The sequence below is a fragment of the Myxocyprinus asiaticus genome, chromosome 33 (assembly GCF_019703515.2).
Source record: "Myxocyprinus asiaticus isolate MX2 ecotype Aquarium Trade chromosome 33, UBuf_Myxa_2, whole genome shotgun sequence".
Classification (NCBI taxonomy): Eukaryota; Metazoa; Chordata; class Actinopteri; order Cypriniformes; family Catostomidae; genus Myxocyprinus; species Myxocyprinus asiaticus.
Window position 1 is genome coordinate 38,007,371 of NC_059376.1, and position 20,768 is coordinate 38,028,138.

Genomic DNA, 20,768 nt, shown 5'->3' on the forward strand with positions numbered 1-20,768 from the left:
TTTATAATTTCAACAAAAAAACCACACTCTTTTTCATCTCTCATTTCTTCTCTAGAAATTTCCACTCTCGTACTTCTCCATTTTCCGGTCGTTTCCACCTCGTCTTGCTGGGCTATTGCACACAGTGGCACCAAGCAGTATCATCCTCCAAAAACCTGATGTGGTTGAAGAACTGACGAACAGAGGCTGCCGGGGTTGACTGGCTTCAATTACAGATGCTCACAATTACAGAGAAAGAGTACAGGGCTTGGCAGAACGTGGCAAGCACAAACACTGCCTGGATCATGGGGGGGGGGGGGTGGGGGAGTCAAACGCTACCATCCACTACCACCCAGCTGCTGGGTTATTTTGGGACCTCTGTAGTTTGGAGTTCAGATACAAAATGGATTTTAGTAGCTGTACTTGCCATTTCCCATTAATAGGGTGCAAAAAAAGGGCCTTAAAGGATAGTTCACTCAAAAATGAAACTTCTCTCTTAATTTTTTCACCCTCACACCATCCCAGATGTGTATGACTTTCTTTTTTCTGCAGAACACAAACAAAGATTTTTAGAAGAATATTTTAGCTTTGTAGGTCCATACAATGCAAGTGAATGGGTACCAAAATTTAATCTCCAAAATGCACATAAAGGCAGCATAAATGTAATTCATAAGACTTTGAATTCAGTGATTAAATCTATATCCTCAGAAGTGATTTGATAGATGTGGGTGAGAAACAGATCAATATTTAAGTCCTTTTTTACTAAACATTCTCCTACCCTGCCTAGTAGATGATGATATGCACGAAGAAGTGAATCACCAAAAACAAAAGAAGAATGTGAAAGTGAAGATTAATAGTAAAAAAGGACTTAAATATTGATCTGTTTCTCACCCACTCTTATCATATCGCTTCTGAAGACATGGATTTAACCACTGGAGTTGTATGGATTACTTTTATGCTGCTTTTATGTGCTTTTGGAGCTTCAAAATGTTGGTACCCATTCACTTGCATTGAAAGGACCAACAGAGCTGAGATATTCTTCTAAAATCTTTGTTTGTGTTTAGCAGAAAAAAACAAAGTCATACATACTTGGGATATCATGAGGGTGAGTAAATTATGAGAGAATTTTCATTTTTGGGTGAACTATACTTTTAACGGGATAGTTTAGCCAAAATGAAAACTCTGTAATATTTTAAAGAGATCTCGGTCATTTGTGATTTTTCTTTCCTATGGACTTGCCTCTTACATTACTTATGCTGCTACAGATTGCATGAGTGCATCATGCAATTTCATGTTTATCCAAAGATAATTTTGCATCTAGCAGTTGGACACTTTGGTTGACTGTAAATGTCATGATTAGATTGCAGTGATCAACAATATGATGCAACCAATTTCAGATCTCACAGCATCATGACCTTAATTGTTGTAATCCAGAGATATCAGTCTTTCTTTACAGTCTGCCTTCACTTGTGCTCAACATCTGGGGTTGGTAGAGAATCCTAAATGAAGGGCGGGACGATGCCATTCATGGTGATAGGAGTGATTGACAACAATTCACTTACAAGATTTACTAAATCCTTAATCAGTTGAGATATATAAATATAATTTATTTAATAAGAATCAAAGAAAATCTATTAAATGCCTGAATATGATGGTATAAGTTCTTAGAATTCTTATTTGTTACAGAATAATCTCTGAGCACCCTTACTATCCGAGTGGTACGCTCCATTTTAAAGCGATAGCTCCCAACTCCACGCTTCTAAAGTGAGCGCGACGCTTTCTTGAGGTACGGATTGGAGAGTAACATGCCATCGACGCGGTGAGCGCATTTCAGTGATCCGTTCGGGTGTTTTGCACAAGAAAACAACAAGATATCTCCGAATTTGCATGCGATAAACACCGTGCGGCTCTTCAAAGGCCAACTGTGGATGTAACTGTTGCACTTTGAACACAGGTAGGAGCGCGGCGATACATTGTAGGGCTGGATGAGTGATACACAAACAGTCGCGCGATGATTCATGTTGATGCTCGTGAGTAAAACGCATGCGATGAAATCAGAGATGCATGAGCTGGAGATAGAATGCATGCGTATTTTAGAGAGGAAACATAATGAAATCGTTTAGTTGAATAGGAGAGAATGGAAGTGATCTGTTAACGCTTGGTGGAAAATCCGTTTGGATGTGGTCAATGAAGCCAGCAAGAACAAAGGGGGCATTACAACTCGTCTTTAGCTAAAAGGAGGTAAAATATCAATGCATCTGTGGTGTGCATTGGAAACGCATTAAAAACGCTATAGATGATTATTACAGTCTCGCCTGTTGGTGGTTGTGCATGGATCTAACACATGCATATTGTCATTTCAGATGGAAAGTTGGTTTGGACCACTATAGACCATAAACGGGGCTTTTTTTTTCTTTTTTTTTCTTTTTTTATTAAAAAAGACATGCCATTCCGTAGTGACAGTAGTGCAGTGCAGTGACTGAAATATACAGAGAGGTGAATTTATGTACTAGCTAAATATGAGCTGTTTTTCTGTCACATCTGTAACAAACCCAGTCACATGTCTGAAATATTGTTTTCCTCAAGGCAAATGACCCAAATGTTGCTGCTCCCAAGCATTAAAGTCTAAACTAAAATCAAACATATTGCCTAATGCACGTTTTCGCATTGATTTCATGTATTCCCTGTAGCTGTATTTGTGTTGCATGAGTAATTTACGCCCTGAGATTCATCATGAACTATGCAGCTGATGAGTTTGAACCCAAATCTGATCGTTCAAAGCCTTTGGTTCCAGTTTGTGTTTTTGATCCGTGTTTGGGTGTGGAGAGAAGAGGAGCTGTGGCTGCATGCGGTAGCCGAGCGAGGGATGCTCTCACCCGGGCTGAGATTGGTGTGAGCTCCGCTGTTAGAAGCGATGATGGGGGGAAGCGTCAACAAACTGGCAACACGCTGTTTTTTACACTTAGGCGAAAACAAATGTGCCACAAAAAACAAACGCCAATGTTTTTATTACTATTTTGCCATATATTTTGAGATTGCCATGTAAAAAAAAAAAAAATGATATCTATATAAAAAAAATTTTTTTTTACTATATTAAAATAGATCATAAAAATGCTTCTATCTATCTATATATCTTGTGTTATACTAATATATATATATATATATATATATATATATATATATGTGTGTATATATATATACACACACACACACACACATGTATGTATATGTGTATATAGATATACATATTATGTGTGTAATATACTGTATATTATACAGCACTTTGTATTTCATTTGATAATCCTATATATTGGAGACACAAAATAATAGAAACAGCATACATTTAATGTGTTTTGCTCCATTGGCGCCAATGTGTAATTACATTTTCTTTAGTACAGAAAACTTAAGTGTACCAGACCAAAATGGATTGATTTAGGCTGGGAATACCTCCATAAATAAATTCAGTCAGTGCATTAACCAACCAATTTGCCACTGAGGTAAAAACAGAATGCTGCTTTTAAACTGGGAGGTTACCGTTTGCGGTATGGTGTGTTTTTGTGTGGATGTGAACAGATATGTATCATCAGTTACCTGATTTTCTGCTCACGTACATGTGTAGATGAATTATAAGGCACATTTGATGCGTTTCACCCCCAGCATTAAAGGAACACCTTCTGAATTCAAAACAAGACTGCTCCGTATCTGTTTTTCTAAAAAGGATAGATCACGAAAAAGGAGCATGTAGTCATTAGTGCTTGCTTTTTCTTCTGTGGAACACAAAAGGTGATTTTATGCTGAATGTTAGTCTCAGTCACTATTCACTTCCATTGCATATTTTTTTTCCATTCAATAAAAGTGAATGGTGACTAAGGCTAACATTCTAACTAATATCTCATTTTGTGTTTAATAGAAGAAATAAAGTCATACAGAGTTTGGCACAACATAAGGGGGAGTAAATGATGACAGAATTTCGGTGAACTATCCCTTTAAGAATGGCTGCTTTATTAGATGAAGACGTTTGATTAGATCAGCGATGGTTTATTAATTACCTGTCCTCATCAATAGAAGCACAGTACCGCTGACCTTGTGTTTGCTGTGATCTCTATATCATCTCTATATCAACACACACATACACCTTTCATCAGGGCACATGCTATTTAGTTGTCTGTTTGATCACCACCGGCTGAGCACCTGAACTGTAAATCTGAGCTGTGATTTGTTTGTCAAAGGGATTGCAAACGCTGAAGGTTATTATCCTGCATTATTTGGCCTTGTGATGTCACAAAGCAGTGCTGTATCCTTGAGTGAGTTTGTAGTGTAGTATAAAACACCAGCGCTGTGCTCTCATCTGTGAGTAAGCCATGAGTACAACTGCCATGTGGAGTCATTGCTCATGCTAAACACTAAACAATAGCTAATGTCTGTTCTCAAATTCATCTCTCTCTCTCTCCCTCTCTCTCTCTCCCTGCCTTCCTATATTGGAATATGAATTCACAGATTTTGCTTTGAATCAGGAAGGTGGATTTATTTATTCCCCCCCCCCCATTAGTTGTCAACCAATGTGGGCTTATTAATGACAGATTCCAATATCTCCTTTGTAGAGGTGAGGGGAAAGTCTGTAATTTAGAGCATCTCAATATTTTACATCACGATACTGGATCAAAATTATACGCCAAGAATCAATATTTTTAGTTACATTTTTGACATTAAAATTTTTGGGATATATTGTCCACCAGGGCTGGGTAAAAATATGGGTTCTCAGGTGAATCACTATCTTAATTTGAACAATCTCAGTATCGATTCTTAAATTGCTTGCTAAACTGCTGCTATTAAAGAGACCAAGCCATTTTAGCACACATTCAACAAATCAATGGAAAGTGTAAAAATTGTAAATAGTACAATATATGCATATAAACATGTAACGTATGTATGTGTGTGTGTGATGAAATGTTTTTTTAATTATTTTTTTTTTTTTATCTTTTTGTAATGTTAGCAGCTAGGGCTGAAATGATTAGTCGACGTTATCGACAATGTCGACAATAAAAAGATGTGGACAAAAGTGTTTGTTGTCGAATAGTCGTTTGATCTCATTTAACTCAACATGAGATCACATTAAACTCTAATGACGCGTGAGAGCAGCACTGCAGCTCGTGCCTGATTTAGGTGAGGAAGAAAATGGCTCGCAGTCCAGATGCACTCCAAACTTTCCAAACAGCTTCAGGTGATGTAGATCTCAAAGTATGAGGGAATTATACAAAAGCACATACAGAAGCACTCTTGTTGTGATATAAGCAGAACTGTCTTTAAAGGAAACACCCCGGTGTTACATCTTTAATGCAGTTATATTTAATGCATTATAGCTTTATTAAAGTTCAAATAATAAGGAAGCAGGTCATGTAAATAACTATATACTCCGAAACTGGCATTTGTCTGTGCAGTCAGCGCCTCCTCTGAGTTGCGTGAAGTGTCCTGATATAAGGGGGATAGATTGAAACTGCACCCAGCTGATGCACACTCTGTCGCGGGGACACTCGTCCCTCGAGCGCGCACTTGCTGCAGCTTGATTATAACGTGATGGCTCGCGACATATGAATCATAATATATGTGTCACAGTACATTTCTTATCTTGAAGAAAATTGGCAATATGCAGCTTTATTAACAAGAGAGAGTTTTTTTTTTTTTTTTTTTTTTTTTTTTAGTTAAAGGTGGATTGCAGTGAACAAAAAGGTGAGAGAGGGTAGTTTTCACCCCATTATACACTGCAACAAAATACGTTTTTGTTTTGGCTTGATTTCCAAAAATAAAATCTAAAACTCATTTAAAACAATGTACATTTTCTTTAGCAGCTATGTTGCAGAATAAAAAATTGAGTATGATCTGAGAATGTTGAATATAATATTAAAAATGCAAATATTTTAAAATATCTAGAAATCCTTTAAAAAAGATGCATGCACATGAGAAGCAGCATATAAGATATTTAGACTTGCTTTTAGAGAATAGATCTTGAATATAAGTATATTTTGTCTTTACTGCACTCGCAGATGTATAACAAAGTAAAAAAATACACGTATATACAAAATACACTATTTAAGATACATTCTCTTAAGGCAAGTCTAAATATCTTATATGATGCTTTTCAAGTAAATGTATCTTGTTTTAAAAAATTTTTTAGACCATTTTAAATGGAAAACAAGACAAAAACAATAGGATTTTTTACTGAAATTAAACAGTATTCTTTTCCTTTAATTCGGTGAATGTCATTTAGAGGTATTTTTAAAGATGATTTTGTCCTCTTTTATTGTTATTAAGCACAATTAATACAACCTTTTAAGTTGAGGCACAAGCTGAATAGTCGGTTAAGAGCTAATGATTAATCGTTGCAATAATTGCCGAATAGTCGAATAATCGTTCTAATAATCGTTAGATTAATCGGTTATTAAAATAATTGTTAGTTGCAGCCCTATTAGTAGCCTAGGTTCCCTGTATAATTAACAGCATTATCTGAGATAGAATTTCTTTCATATGTATGCAAAATGGACATTTTAACTGAAATATACCCAAATTAATCAGAATCGAATCAAGGGCTGTGTTCTCACGGTTACAAAAAATCTGATTTACTCCCATCTGACCAGATCAGATATTGTTGCACACGTGTAAACAGAAGAATCCACACGAGATCTGATTTTTTTCGCATCCGATATGAGCCACTTCCAAATGTGGTTTTAAATCGGATACATATCCGATATCTGGACATCTGACCCACGTCTAAACACGCATATTCGATTCCCCTTGGCAACGTGGTCAGGCATTGCTTTTCTTAACAGTGTGTCCTTATGAAGCAAAATTCAAGCTTCTCTTGTTGAGGTGAACATTTTGTACCCACTCCCTGTTGTCAAACGTGTGGATTTGGACCACTCCTGACATTTTGGTCAAGCCCTATTCGGGCGGGATTAGGTTTATATGGGGATGTTGGTTAATGTAGTAATTACCAGAGCTTCTCTGTAATTTTAATCCCTTGCGAATCGGTCATGTCAGTAATTTTTCCCCAGGACTTTTTATGGACTGCGGTTTTCCGGGCAGGTAAAAAATCACAGCGTGTTTTACCTACTGTAAAACGGCCTGTAAAAATAACCCCTGGTAGTATTTATCCTGTGCTAATTGACATGTTGGTAAAAAGCCCACAAATCTGCACTTTCTAGTCCTCGAGCCTTTTTCAGTTTTTTTCTCAATCGCTTTGGCTCATTTTTTTTAAACAGTCTTAACATTCTCTAAACTGTAAGTGCAATTGTCACAACAGTTTTATGGTACATCACAACTCTATTGCATGTCTGCAATATGTAGTAACTCACCCAAAACATTTAATGAATGCTTCAAAACCTAGTTAGTGTTTCAGTAAATTGGCCAAATGCAACCAAAATGAAAAGTGTTTTTGTCATCGTGTGAGCCGTACTGGTCAAAATGTTTAGATGTTTTTTCACCATGGCAATCAACCCTGGAAATATTTGTTATATGCAAATGTAATTTTTGTGATACTTTTTTGTTGACACTGACTGCTTACTGTACTATACAAGAATGTCAGTTTTGTCTAGCTGAATGCTATTGTGTATCACACTGAGCTTTTTAGATACCGATTACAACAGTAGGTAAAGGTTTACTGGGAAAAGTCAATACTGTACACTACTGTAGTACACAGAAAAAGGATATGCACGAGTGAATTTATTTTGGTAGCAGTGTGTTACATGTAAACAGAAAATTCACATTTGCATGTCCATTTTTACACATCTTACATGTAAAGTCATATATATTGAACATAAAATTGCCACAAAATGACATCCATGCAAAATAAATAAATAAATACGTAACAGGTAGTTCTGTAAAAAACAATAAATTGTACCTCCTCACAGTACATAACACTACAAGTTCCCATCTTCTTAATGGACATCCTGTCACTCTTGTTGGTCTGGCCAGAGAATTGGCATTTGATTGGACATAGTTTCTCAGGCGCTTCATGTCGTCATGACTGTGCCTTGGTCTGTCAAGCCGGAAAAGAGAGACTGCTGATTGTATCTTCTGAAAACGAATTTTGTCAGCGTTTGGAAGTACGCTAGCATATTGATGACCTTAAAGGGAATAAGCATAGACTAAAAGCATCAAAACTTTAATTTTGATTATTCAGGGACTTTAATAAAACAGACATCCTTACCCTTAACCAACACCTAACCCTAACCGATAGTGTTTTAAAATTCAACATTAACTGAAGCATCCACGTCATTTTGTGTTGCTTCTATGCCACTTTCACTTCCGTATGTCTTTGGCTGGACTCAAACCATGGCTGTTGATCCCAAAGTCCAATGCTCTATCAGGAGAGCTATCAAGTAAGCCAATGACATAGGAATAAGTGTGTATATGTAGGTGAGTCTGTAAAACAAGCGTTAAAATGTTTTGTTTTTCAAATCATGCGTCAAAGTAAAAGTGTTTTGAAATCATAACATAGTGGTGGGTGAGTAATAGAGTGAAAAATAAGTTTTTGTTTTTATCAAAATCAACAATTGTAGTCTTTTGTGTGACATTGATTAAACCACACAGTTGTTGTAGCACCTCTAGTGTTCATTTCACCAGGAAACTGCAGGGAAACGTAAAAATCAGCACATACGTTCGAGTCAGTTTGCAAAAATGTATATAGAGTAATGTTCATTCTATTAGACCAGGTTGCGAAATCATTAAAACTGTGTGCTTACCATGGCAGCAGTAAAAAGGCATTTTCACCTTTTTTGCCTAATTAATTGCAGTCGCGTGCAATTTTGCCTACTTTTGAAAATATTAAATAGCACAAGGCCATGCAAATACCGAAGGTGAACCATGGCACTCATAACTGAAAGTGATCAGTAATGGAATCATTCGAGTTTGGGCGGTAGATTAATGTAAACACAGATATCAGATACAAGTCATGTTTTAAGTGAATGTAAACAGGCGGGGCAAAAAATCGGATGAGTCCAAAAGATCGGATCTGTGCGTTAAGCCTTGCAGTGTAAACGGAATCGAAAAGATTTTTGAATCGAATCGAGCTGGGAAATCTGCATCTGTATCCAGCCCTAATGATAAACACACTGGAATCAAGGTAATGGAATGAAATAACACTTATTTTGCTCAAATTTTCTCAGTCCATAAAAATATGAAAATTGACAGTGATTTTCTTTCTTTTTTTTTTTTGTTTTTTTTTTTTAATCCTCTCTTCCATCAAATTGGAATGCCCAGTTCCCACTACTTAGTAGGTCCTCATGGCGGCATGGTTACTCACCTCAATCGGGGTGGCGGAGGACTAGTCTCAGTTGCCTCCGCGTCTGAGACAGTCAATCCGTGCATCTTATCACGTGGCTTGTTGCATCCACGCAGAACACACCACGTGCCCCACCGAGAGCAAGAACCACATTATAGTGACCGCGAGGAGGTTACCCCATGTGACTCTACCCTACCTAGCAACCAGGCCAATTTTGTTGCTTAGGAGACCTGGCTGGATTCACTCAGCATGCCCTGGATTCGAACTCGCGACTCCAGGGGTGGTAGTCAGCGTCAATACTTGCTGAGCTACCCAGGCCCCAAAGTGATAGTCTATTAATAGTTTTCACATTGGACTGAGGTTCGTGTATGTGTGCATCGTCTGCGCATGCGCCTGATGTTGACTGTACTAAAAGAGTATAAGTTGTAGTGAGCATGCGTCAAACGCGTTTAGAAGATTTTGAAAGGCAACACGGTCAACCAGGCGCGATCCCTGATCCGGAATGCACAGAGACAACATATACATGGGCCTTAACTCATGGCACACCTATTGTACATTAAACTTGAATGCTACCGCAAATTGCTTGGCTTGTTAATGAGGGGTACACCATTTTCTTTTTCTTCTGAGCAATCAAACTTTTCTGTCTTCTACCAGGAGGACAAGAAAACAGGTGAAAAAAATCCCATAGACTCCCATGGACTCCAGTCATATCTAGGGACAAGAATATCAAAGAGACTTGGTGGTGGGCTTTTTTGACTTGGCCCTGCAAGCAAACCCTTAGCAACCACCCAGAACACCCTAGCTACTGCATAGCAACGAATTAATATCAGCTGAGAACACCTAAGTGACCGCAACCTTTCCACAGGCAATCAACGCTCACTTTTTCTTGTAAAATTCTTGTGAAAATTTGTCCTAAAATATCAAATATATAAGTTAGTTTAACTTATGTTCCACGTTTACAGTTGAGTTTCTGCTATAGATCCTTTTTTTTCTGCACTGACAGTCATTTCAGGAGTGAAAAACCAAAATAAAAAAAAGAGGAAATAATTGTAGAACACATGGACACATTGGAGAACCACGTCATATGACCCTGAAAACTCATAATGTTCAGGACTATTGGCACAATTCATACGTTGCCGAATTTTTAGTTTCATGTGTACAGGATTTGCCTCTACAGATTCCTGCTGAAAAACAAACAAACAAACAAACAAAAAAACATCTTAAACCAGCCAAAGCTGTTTTTCTGGTCTTAGCTGGTTTAAGATGGTGAAACTGGTCTCTCAGCCTTGCTAAGCTGGTCTACAGTGCCTAAAAGCTGATGAGTGGACTGATAAAATGTATACCTTAAATTCACTGTAGATTACTTTGGGTAACAACATCTGCCAAATAGATATAAATGTAAAAAAAAAAAAAAAAAAGTGTTGCTGATTCAGTAGAATTGTGGTCAGTTGATGACTGAATCGCAGATTTTCATGACAGACTCTTGCCAACAGACACAGTATTTGATATTTGCCTGGAGCTCTGTCAGTCATATCAAATGGGTTGGATTTTATTTTACTTTTCACTTTTTTCCATTTAAAACAGTATTTTTGTAGAAAACAGGAGGCATGGGAGGAATGTTTTAACAGTTCACTTAGGCTTGAAGGCATTTATTCCATTTCTGACAATGGTTTTGTTTTATGTACATGGCTGTTTATAAGGAAACCCCGCAAATAACTTTTTTAATGTACACTCACATGAGAAGACTCCAGTCAAGAGGGCGCATTAAATACATAAACTATACGCCACAGTTATATTACTGCAAATAACATTCCTAGCATTCTATTTTCAACTAATGTGCATAAAATAAAGTTTTAGCCAGTCCATATTTTCAAATGTTATGTCAAAAGAAAAATGAGGGTGGAAACGCTTCAATAGATGGTTCACATGATGTTACACTTGCACTGATTCCTACTACTCCAGACTCAAGCTTCATGATAACAGCGAAATACCACATTGTTTTTTATTCATTACAGTGTATGTAGGGTAGCAATATTCACAGATAGCAGTGGTATTCGGCTGAACTCGGTGGTGAAGCGGCTCAGACTATGAGCACAGGCGAGGGGCTGTTCAAACAGATGGAGCACAACAGACTGGAACGAACACGAGAATCTCGAGACACATATTTCAAGTTGAACTCCTTTCCTGACAAGAGCATTTAAAAAAAAAACTATTGCTTAATCTGAGAAACGCTTATTAAGAGAGCAAGACGCAATGGCCAAGTACCTCCACCAACTGTAAGGGGGTGTTCACACCGAACACTTTTGCAACCATCCATTTGTTTTTCTATGTAAACGCGCACTAGACGAACGTCTTTTTCACTTTGTTTTTGTTTATTCAGTGTCTCGTGCAGGAGTGCTGTTTTTTTAGATGCCGTGTCTAATTAAAAAGAAATGTAAAAGTATCTTGAGACACCTGCTTTCTGTTAAACTGTATGTTGCGCTGCGTCTTGCCTTTTTAGCGCAAGAATGCGATTGATCTGAAGTCATCATCAGTGCTTGGCACAAATCCAAAATTCGAATAACAGTTTTAGCATTCGAATGTGCATTTTTTTTATTTTTTTTTATTTGACGAATATTTGAAATTCAACTTTTAATTTGACAGTCCTATCCTCCGTTATTAAATCGGATGAGGCAGCAACATTATTAAGTTTATAGGCATTCAGTCTTTTTTTTTTTTATATTTGTGTGGTTTGCTGTTGGCTTAAACTATCTCAGTGTGGATTTAGCATGTGTGATATTGGGTCTCAGTCTCTGATTTATTTCATCTTTCTTGGTTCTAATCAAGAGCTGTTGTCCCTTATTACTGAATTGTGGGAGAAGAGGATGCTGTTTTGTGAGTCCTTGATTAGATGGACTAGTTATTGCCTCTTTACTCTCTCTCTCTCTCTCTCTCTCTATCATGGTATTTGATTCACCCTGACGTTAGCGGGTCACGTGTATGATTGTTTCTGAGGCCAGCTGTCTCTCTCTCCAGAACCGCTAACCACCAAGTATCGTTTTTCACCAGACTGCTCCATTCCATTCCTCGCTCCCCGGTTTCACTGTGTTTTTAAAGTGCTGTTGGACTCGGGCTCAATCTGAAATCATCCATTATTTTTTCCAGAAACTGACCAAACTGATTGATGTGCTATTTCAACAGTGATGAACAGAGGGGCACTGAGCTAAAATTAGCACTAGGAAAACATAGTTTTATGTAGCCAGACCATTTGACTAAACAACAAAAGGTCTGGTCCACACTGCAGCTTGTTCTGGCCAAGAACTGCCCACTTGCAGGAAGTTTGGTTCAGTATCGTTCAATCACACTACATTTTGGTTGTATGTTTGTATAGTTTTTATACCATAATAATAGACTTGAAAATGCAGACTATGGTAAAAATTTACATAATGACATAGCAGTCTTCGCGGGCCAATGTACAGAACACACCTGGTCTCATAATCGCATTACTATACCAACAATTTAGCAAAATGGTTTTCTGTGACTTGTATGTATCGTAGCAGTTTCCCGATGAAAGGAAAACTAGAGGTGCAACAACAAAAATGTTTATTTCCTTTCACAATTCACAAATAAAAGGGCAGATTATCAGTTAATAAACACTAACTTTTCCCTCTGTTCCCTCAAAACACTTTTAACGTTTACATTATATAACCAACTATGTTTACAAGCTTGTTCGAGCACAATCAAATTGAGCGGCAGCTCAACCGTAGCTCAACATAAGCAGTTGCATTTTTCATGTCACATTTGTTTTTTCTGACACTATTGCTTAGGTTTAAGGTTTAGGGTAGGGAGGTAGGTTTTGTTGCTTTAAAACTTGATATAACATTAATCTTAACCTTACTGTTTGGGAGAAAATGTAACTCTCTTTTAGTGACATTTCTCCTCGGATCTGCCACGATACGTGTAACCATGTAATATTTTGGGAAAAAAATCGGAAAATGTGTATGTGTGGGGGGCCTGGGTAGCTCAGTGGTAAAGATGCTGGCTACCACCCCTGGAGTTCGCTAGTTCGAATCCCAGGGCGTGCTGAGTGACTCCAGCCAGGTCTCCTAAGCAACCAAATTGGCGCGGTTGCTAGGGAGGGTAGAGTCACATGGGGTAACCTCCTCGTGATCGCTATAATGTGGTTCATTCTCGGTGGGGCGCGTGGTGAGTTGAGCGTGGTTGCCGCGGTGGATGGCGTGAAGCCTCCACGTGCGCTATGTCTCCGTGGCAACGCGCTCAACAAGCCACGTGGTAAAATGTGCGGGTTGATGATCTCAGACGCCGAGGCAACTGGGATTCATCCTCCGCCACCCGGACTGAGGCGAATTACTACATTGGGAATTGGGAATTGGATATTCCAAATTGGGAGAAAAAGGGGAAAAAGAAAAAGAAAAAAAAAGAAAATGTGTATGTGTAACGACTTTTTTTTTTTGTTTTTTTTTTCAGTACAGAAAATAAATGCAGACTATTTTACAAATATAAACAAATATGCCTCAAACAAAACTGAATGCTTTTTAAAAATATAATGCTATTTACTTGGTGAGCTTACTGTGTCAGCTCTGTACCTTGCAAACACGTCTTTGTTCCGAGGCAAAACGATTCAAAAATGTTTGCCCTTATTTTCAGAAGTTGCATAAAGCCAAACAATCAGATTACAGTTTACTTGATCAAAAAAGTGCTGTCCAGTTTTGTGTGCAATATGCACCAGACGGTCAGTGAATGAACTAGGTGCCCTTTGAGGCTGAGACTTAGGAAACGTGGCTAATAGATAAGTCTGTTTCACCTGGGTGCCATAAAAAACGTATATATGTAGTTTTACAATTCTGTGCTCGTCTCAGAATTCCACCCGGCTTGTTGATTACAGTTCAGGCCAGGTTGAAAGGTCCCATTGGGGCATTTGTCAAAAATATTGATGCGCTTGAAAAATTGCAGAGCGCCAAACCGTCTGTCACATTCTCAAATATTAGTTTTGGGTCGGAAAATGTCACACATTTGCTAGCTCCTCCACCACATACACGCTTTGATTTGTTGATTGACGTTATTGCTTTCGTTGACTACTTGTACAACATTTGTGTTTTATCTGCTCTTTGTTTCCATGGTAAATTCTGTAAGAATAATTTAGCTTTTGATATTATTTCTTGTTTGCAAAGTTCTGCATACAAACCACCCATTAAATGTTTAGCATGATGAAAACACCTATAAACTTAGTAAAGCTTGCCGAATATTTTTGCGACTCATTTGTTATTAGGACCTACAGGAAAGCTAAGGTCTTAGCAGATACCCCAAATGATTATGTGACTGACTCCTCTCTCTCGATTTCTTTTTTTTCCCGGGTCAAAGCCTTCTGCTTAGGCATTCGCTTTTTCACTGGCACCAGGATGTGCTTCCACTGTGCTATTGAAATTACTCTGATTGCTGTTCAGTAGCTTCTCCAGCAAATCAGGGAATGTATTACAATACATCATTATAATACAATGAGCAAGGATTTCAGATTTTAAAAACCTATGGGCTGCAATGATTTTTCTAACATTCTTTTGCAATGTGAAATTACAGGAGCTTCAGTGGTATGTGTTATTAGATAGCAGCTGTGTAATTGACATCTTACTTATTTTACTTCACAGATCTCGGTTGCATTAATGAGTGGTTTAATTGAAAATACTCTTGGTTCATTTTTCTCTATTTATTTAGGCCTACATACCTGAGAATATGATTGCATCTCTTCGGACTTTAATCAGAAACTAGGTTAAACAGGAGGGCTAGGTACCAACAACTACTTTACAATACAATACACAATTCGATACATTTCGATTTTGAATGCACTACGATGTCACAATTGGATTCTGATTAAATCTGCACCATAAATGAGTGCGTGGGGTCCGTTTTGTTCTTTGTCCAGTATGGCGCATAGAATAGCATTATGACTGCACTGAGAATTTGTGCTTTTAAACAACGTGCTTCTTCATTAATTGAAGAATCTTAAAGGGATAGTCATAATTTACTCACCCTTATGTCTTTTCAAAACCATGTTTTTTTTTTTTTTTTTTTGCTTTTTTTGTGGAACACAAAAGATGTTAAGCACAATGTTAGCCTTAGTCACTATTCACTTTTATTGCATCTTTTTTCCATACAGTGAAGGTGAATGGTGACAGAGGCTGTCATTCTGCCTAACATATCCTTTTGCATTCCACAAAAAAAAAAAAATAATGGATTCGGATCGACGTCATAAATGACAGAATTTTCATTTTTGGGTGAACTGTCCCTTTAAAGGGGTAGTTCACCCAAAAATGTAAATTCTCTCATCATTTACTTGCACATCTTGGATGGCATGAGTGTATGAATTTCTTTCTTCTGCTGAACACAAACGAAGATTTTTAGAAGAATATCTCAGCTCTTTTGGTCCATACAATGCAAGTGAATGGTGACCAGAAATCAGAATGTCCATAAAGCACATAATGACATCATAAAAGTAATCCAGACATCTCCAGTGGTTAAATCCATATCATTAGAAGGTCCATACAATGCAAGTGAATGGTGACCAGAAATCAGAATATCCAAAAAGCACATAAAGGCATCATAAAAGTAATCCCTACGTCTCCAGTGGTTAAATCCATATCTTTAGAAGCGATATGATGGGTGTGGGTAAAAAACAGATAAATATTTAAGTCCTTTTACAGTAAATCTCCACTTTTAGTTTCACATTCTTTTGTTTTTTTGGCGATTCACATTCTTTGTGCATATCCCCACCTACTGGTCGGTGCCGGTCAAAGGTGGAGATTTATAGAAAAAAGAAGACTTAAATATTGATCTGTTTCTCACCCACACCTATCATATCACTTCTAAACATATGGATGTAACCAAAGGAGTTGTATAAATAACTTTTATGCTGCCTTTTTATGCTTTTTGGACCTTCAGAGTTCTGGTCACCATTCATTTGTATGGAATGGACCAACAGAGCTGAGATACTCTTTTGTGTTTAGCACAAGATGGAAAGTCATACACATCTTGGATGGCATGAGGGTGAGTAATTGATGAGACAAGTTTTATTTTTGGGTAAACTACCCCTTTAAGGCCTGTCCACACTAATCCGTTTAAGTTTGAAACCTCTATTTTCAATTTTCTAATGTTATTGTTTTTCAAAGTATGCGCATATGGAGAAAGTTTTTGAAAGCCTCCGATTTCGGTGGGGGAAAATGCCTAGTGTGGATGAGAGGCAAATTAAAATTAATGTGTTTTCAAATGGAAACATATAAGTTTGGACGTGGCCTATGTGTCAGTGCAATAATATAAGGGAAAACAATCACTGTGTATCAAAATATGATTGTATCGGCACAGCCCTATTGAACAAGTTTGAACCAATATTAAAATGGCTTGGCAGTGGCTTAAGCATATGTTTCCCAGATACAAATTTAAGAAAAGCTCGGAAGGTGCTGCCAATTGCAGAGAAACTGTACCTGAAACCCCAAACTGCTGAATTGTGGTCAAAGTGAAGCTACATTCTTCATGTGTGCTTAGCATCACCTTTTCTGACCCTAGAGAGAGAGGGAGAGAGAGAGAAAGATAGACCAACAGAGAGAGGCAACAGAAGCCATAATGTCCTCTTTTATTCCTGCTGTTCTGCCCAGCGGGGGGAAACCAGTGATTGAACAAATGACCAATGTGTTTGATCTACGAACCACTTTCCGAAGAGTAAAATGGTGCTAAACCTCTTGCCTCATTTGTGTTCTTTCTGTCTTGCTGCTTGCCCTGGCAATCTGCGCGCTTGAATGTTGCTGTCTGGTTTAGGACTGCTTCCTAATTAACAAATGCGCTCAGGATTATTGCTTGCAATGACCATAAAGGTTTATTAGCATAGAGTGAAAGGAGTTGGAGCGACAAGGCTTGCCACCAACAGAAGCTATTCAATCAATACATAACCCCAAAATCCCCTCACCCAGCTATCAAGCACTGGCTCACAGGTGCTCTAAGTCTAATGCCCCCAAATGGAGACCAAGCAGGGCAAAAGTTTTGAAGTTGTGAACGTTGGGTTGAAAGAAGTTCTCTGCATTGCTTAAAGGAATAGTTCACCCAAAAATGAAAATTCTCATTATTTGCTCACCCTCATGCCATCCCAAATCTGTATGACTTTCTTTCATCTGTAGAAAACAAATGAAGATTTGTAGAAGAATATCTCAGCTCTGTAGGTCCATACAATGCAAATGAATGGTGACCAAAACTCTGAAGCTCCAAAAAGCACATAAAGGCAGCATACAAGTAATCAATACGACTCAAGTGGTTTAATCCACATCTTCTAAAGCAATCCAATCTGTTTTGTGTGAGCACAGACCAAAATGTAACTCACTATAAATCATGACATCAGCAGTCTCCATAGCGATCATAACTTGAGCCTCAATTACACATTCTCTGTGCATGATCAAGCACTAGGAAGTGAAATAGAGCTTGAAATCTTGATCTTACCTATACTGCAATGGCAAGATGTACAGTGAAGACCTAAAAAGTTGTGGTATTCTTCTAAAAAATCTTCGTTGGTTATCTGCAAAAGAAAGAAAGTCATACACATCTGGGATGGCATGAGGGTGAAAAATTGATAAGATAATTTTCATTTATGAGTGAACTATACTTTTAATGGTTCATTGACAAATAAGATTGGCCAAAATGATTAAAAAAAATTTGAAATACTTTAAAAATCTAGTAAAAAAAACAAAACTTGTATCAATTTCTTGAAAGTATTTTTGTCCATGTTGGTTTTATTCATTTCTGAAAAACATTTATATAATTTTTTTGCTGTTTTTTTTTTTAATTAAAAAAGATTTAACGAGTCACGATTATAAATTTTTTAATTTTTTTCAATTTCTTTTTTTTACACAAAATATTTTAGCGTAATGTTTTTTTTTAATTTACACATTTTAATTTCATAACACAAATCCATCAGATTGAATTGTGTGATGTTTTACTAAATTAAATGAATAAAACTTAAAGTATTACTTTTTATTTAATTAAAGATTACTTAGTTCAATTTGATGGAATTTTGTTATGAAATTGAAATGCATCAATCTTAAAATGATTTCTTTGAGTGTAGGGTAACTCCAGGTAAACCTGAACAGAATGTACCCCTTTATTATGTCAAAATGTCTAAAAACATTGATTTAAAAAAAAAAATTGTCACTTGATAGCAAAATGGCTACCTGCATGTTGGTTACACAGCCTGAGTTTCAAAAAACATTTTTTTTTTAGATTAATAATACATTAAAACAACATAGTTTTACTGCTTTTTATAAAATATGACCTACTTTTACCAGTATTTCTTCAGATTTTAATGAGTTGAATGAATGGTTATACCACATAGACATTTTTAACTTTATCCCCCAGAAAAATATCAGATTTTGATCTAAGAAAGGTAAAGCATGTTCATTATAGCTGAGGTGTATTCAAGGAGTTGTTTTGTGTGAATTTCTTTTTTAATTTCTTTTTTTGGAAACTTAATAGATCCAGACCCCCCCCCCCCCCAAAAAAAAGAAATGAGTCACGTCATTGACCCTAATGCAATTAAACTTTTAGAGATAAATTGTTTTCCCTGCATAATCCATTTTCAAACTCACTTAGGCATTTTCCCCATTTTCTCTCTTCCATCACAGACATGAACCACTGAGACGGCAAAAGACGGAAAAAGCCTGGAATACACTTGAGGGAAGAGCCCCATCTCATCCCACTGCCCTACAAATAAAAGGTTTGGAATCATGGGGTTCTTATGGCTGCTAGTATTTTTTGTCTGTGCGTTGACTGGGACAAACACTTGGGCATTTCCAATGACTCCTACGGAAAACCCTGAAGTCAACGGGGCATTCAGAGTTAAAGACACAAGCCTCACACATCTCACTGTGCACCGCAAGACTGGTGATGTTTTCATTGGTGCAGTAAACCGAGTCTACAAGCTCTCTGCCAATCTGACCGAACTGCGTTCACATCAGACGGGTCCCGTGGATGACAACGCCAAATGCTATCCGCCCCCTAACGTACGAGCCTGTGCACAGAAACTGGAATCCACGGACAACGTCAACAAATTGCTGCTAGTTGATTACGCTGGCAATCGTCTGGTGGCCTGCGGAAGCATCTGGCAGGGCGTGTGCCAGTTCCTGCGGCTGGAAGATCTCTTCAAGCTTGGTGAACCACATCATCGCAAAGAACACTACCTCTCGGGTGCCAAAGAGCCAGATGGGATGGCTGGAGTCGTGGTGGGGGATGACGACGGAGAGTTGAAGAAGAAAAAGAAAGGCGGTAGTCGCCTCTTCATTGGCGCAGCCATTGATGGCAAATCTGAGTATTTTCCTACCCTGTCCAGCCGTAAATTGGTGGCCGATGAGGAGAGTGTGAATATGTTTAGCCTGGTCTACCAAGATGAGTTTGTGTCCTCACAAATCAAGATACCTTCAGACACCTTGTCTCAATATCCAGCGTTTGACATCTACTACGTTTATGGGTTCTCCAGCCGCACCTACATTTATTTCCTTACTTTACAACTCGATACCCAGCTCACCCAAGTGGATGCAACTGGGGAGAAGTTCTTCACCTCAAAGATCGTCCGCATGTGCTCCAATGACACAGAGTTCTACTCCTATGTCGAGTTCCCTCTTGGGTGCACCAAGGATGGTGTGGAATACCGGCTTGTTCAAGCTGCATACAAGCACCGTCCGGGGAAGATACTGGCTCAGGCTCTAGGCCTGTCTGAGGACGAGGATGTGCTTTTTGTGGTCTTCTCCCAAGGTCAGAAGAATAGGGCTAATCCACCTAGAGAAACGGTACTGTGCCTCTTCACATTGCACCAGATCAACCTGGCCATGCGAGAGAGGATCAAGTCGTGTTACCGCGGTGAAGGAAAGCTGTCGCTACCGTGGTTGCTCAACAAGGAGCTGCCTTGTATTAACACGGTGAGTTGAAATTCATATTCAGTTTCAGTTCCTTTTCATTTATGAATATTTTTAAGACTGATTTGGCCAAGTAGGATGTTTTCTTGGATCAATATCCTTGTTGGTCCTGGAATTCCTGTCAACCAAGCAGATTTTAGGGTTAGGGCTGAGACTGGGGCTGGAACAACACTCCTATCAACCTTTCTTGAAAAAACAGCATAAGCCAACCTAAGATGGTTTTTGCTTGTCTTCCAGTCTGACCAGGCTGATCTGTTCGCTGGTTTTAGATGGAGTTTGGGCACTTGTCACATGGTCAGGCCAGGGAGACCAGCTAGATGAAATTAAACCTGCTAAGACCAGCAAACCATCTTAGGCTGTTTTAAGCTCATTTTATTTGAACAGGGAACATAATCATTACCAACCCCTAAAATCAGAGGGAAATGAAAGGTTGACAAGATTGTTCTTGAAGCCCCCTAACCCTAAATAACCCTGAACTTTAGCCAAAAATCTGATTGGTTGATTGGAATGTTGTTCCAGGAGCAAAAAGAATGTTGGCTAAATCACATTAAGCGTGTATCATCGACACTTTG

General features: G+C 38.1%; 1 protein-coding gene across 1 annotated transcript in view; it reads left to right on the plus strand.

The window, feature by feature from the left end:
* Positions 1-1,777: 1,777 nt before the first annotated feature.
* LOC127423915 (plexin A3-like) overlaps positions 1,778-20,768 on the plus strand; it is a 228,008-nt gene continuing 209,017 nt past the window's right edge. The window contains exons 1-2 of the mRNA XM_051668599.1: positions 1,778-1,933; positions 18,910-20,199. Of these exons, the coding sequence (XP_051524559.1) occupies positions 19,012-20,199 (1,188 nt within the window). The 5' untranslated portion in view covers positions 1,778-1,933; positions 18,910-19,011. The remainder of the gene's footprint in view (positions 1,934-18,909; positions 20,200-20,768) is intronic.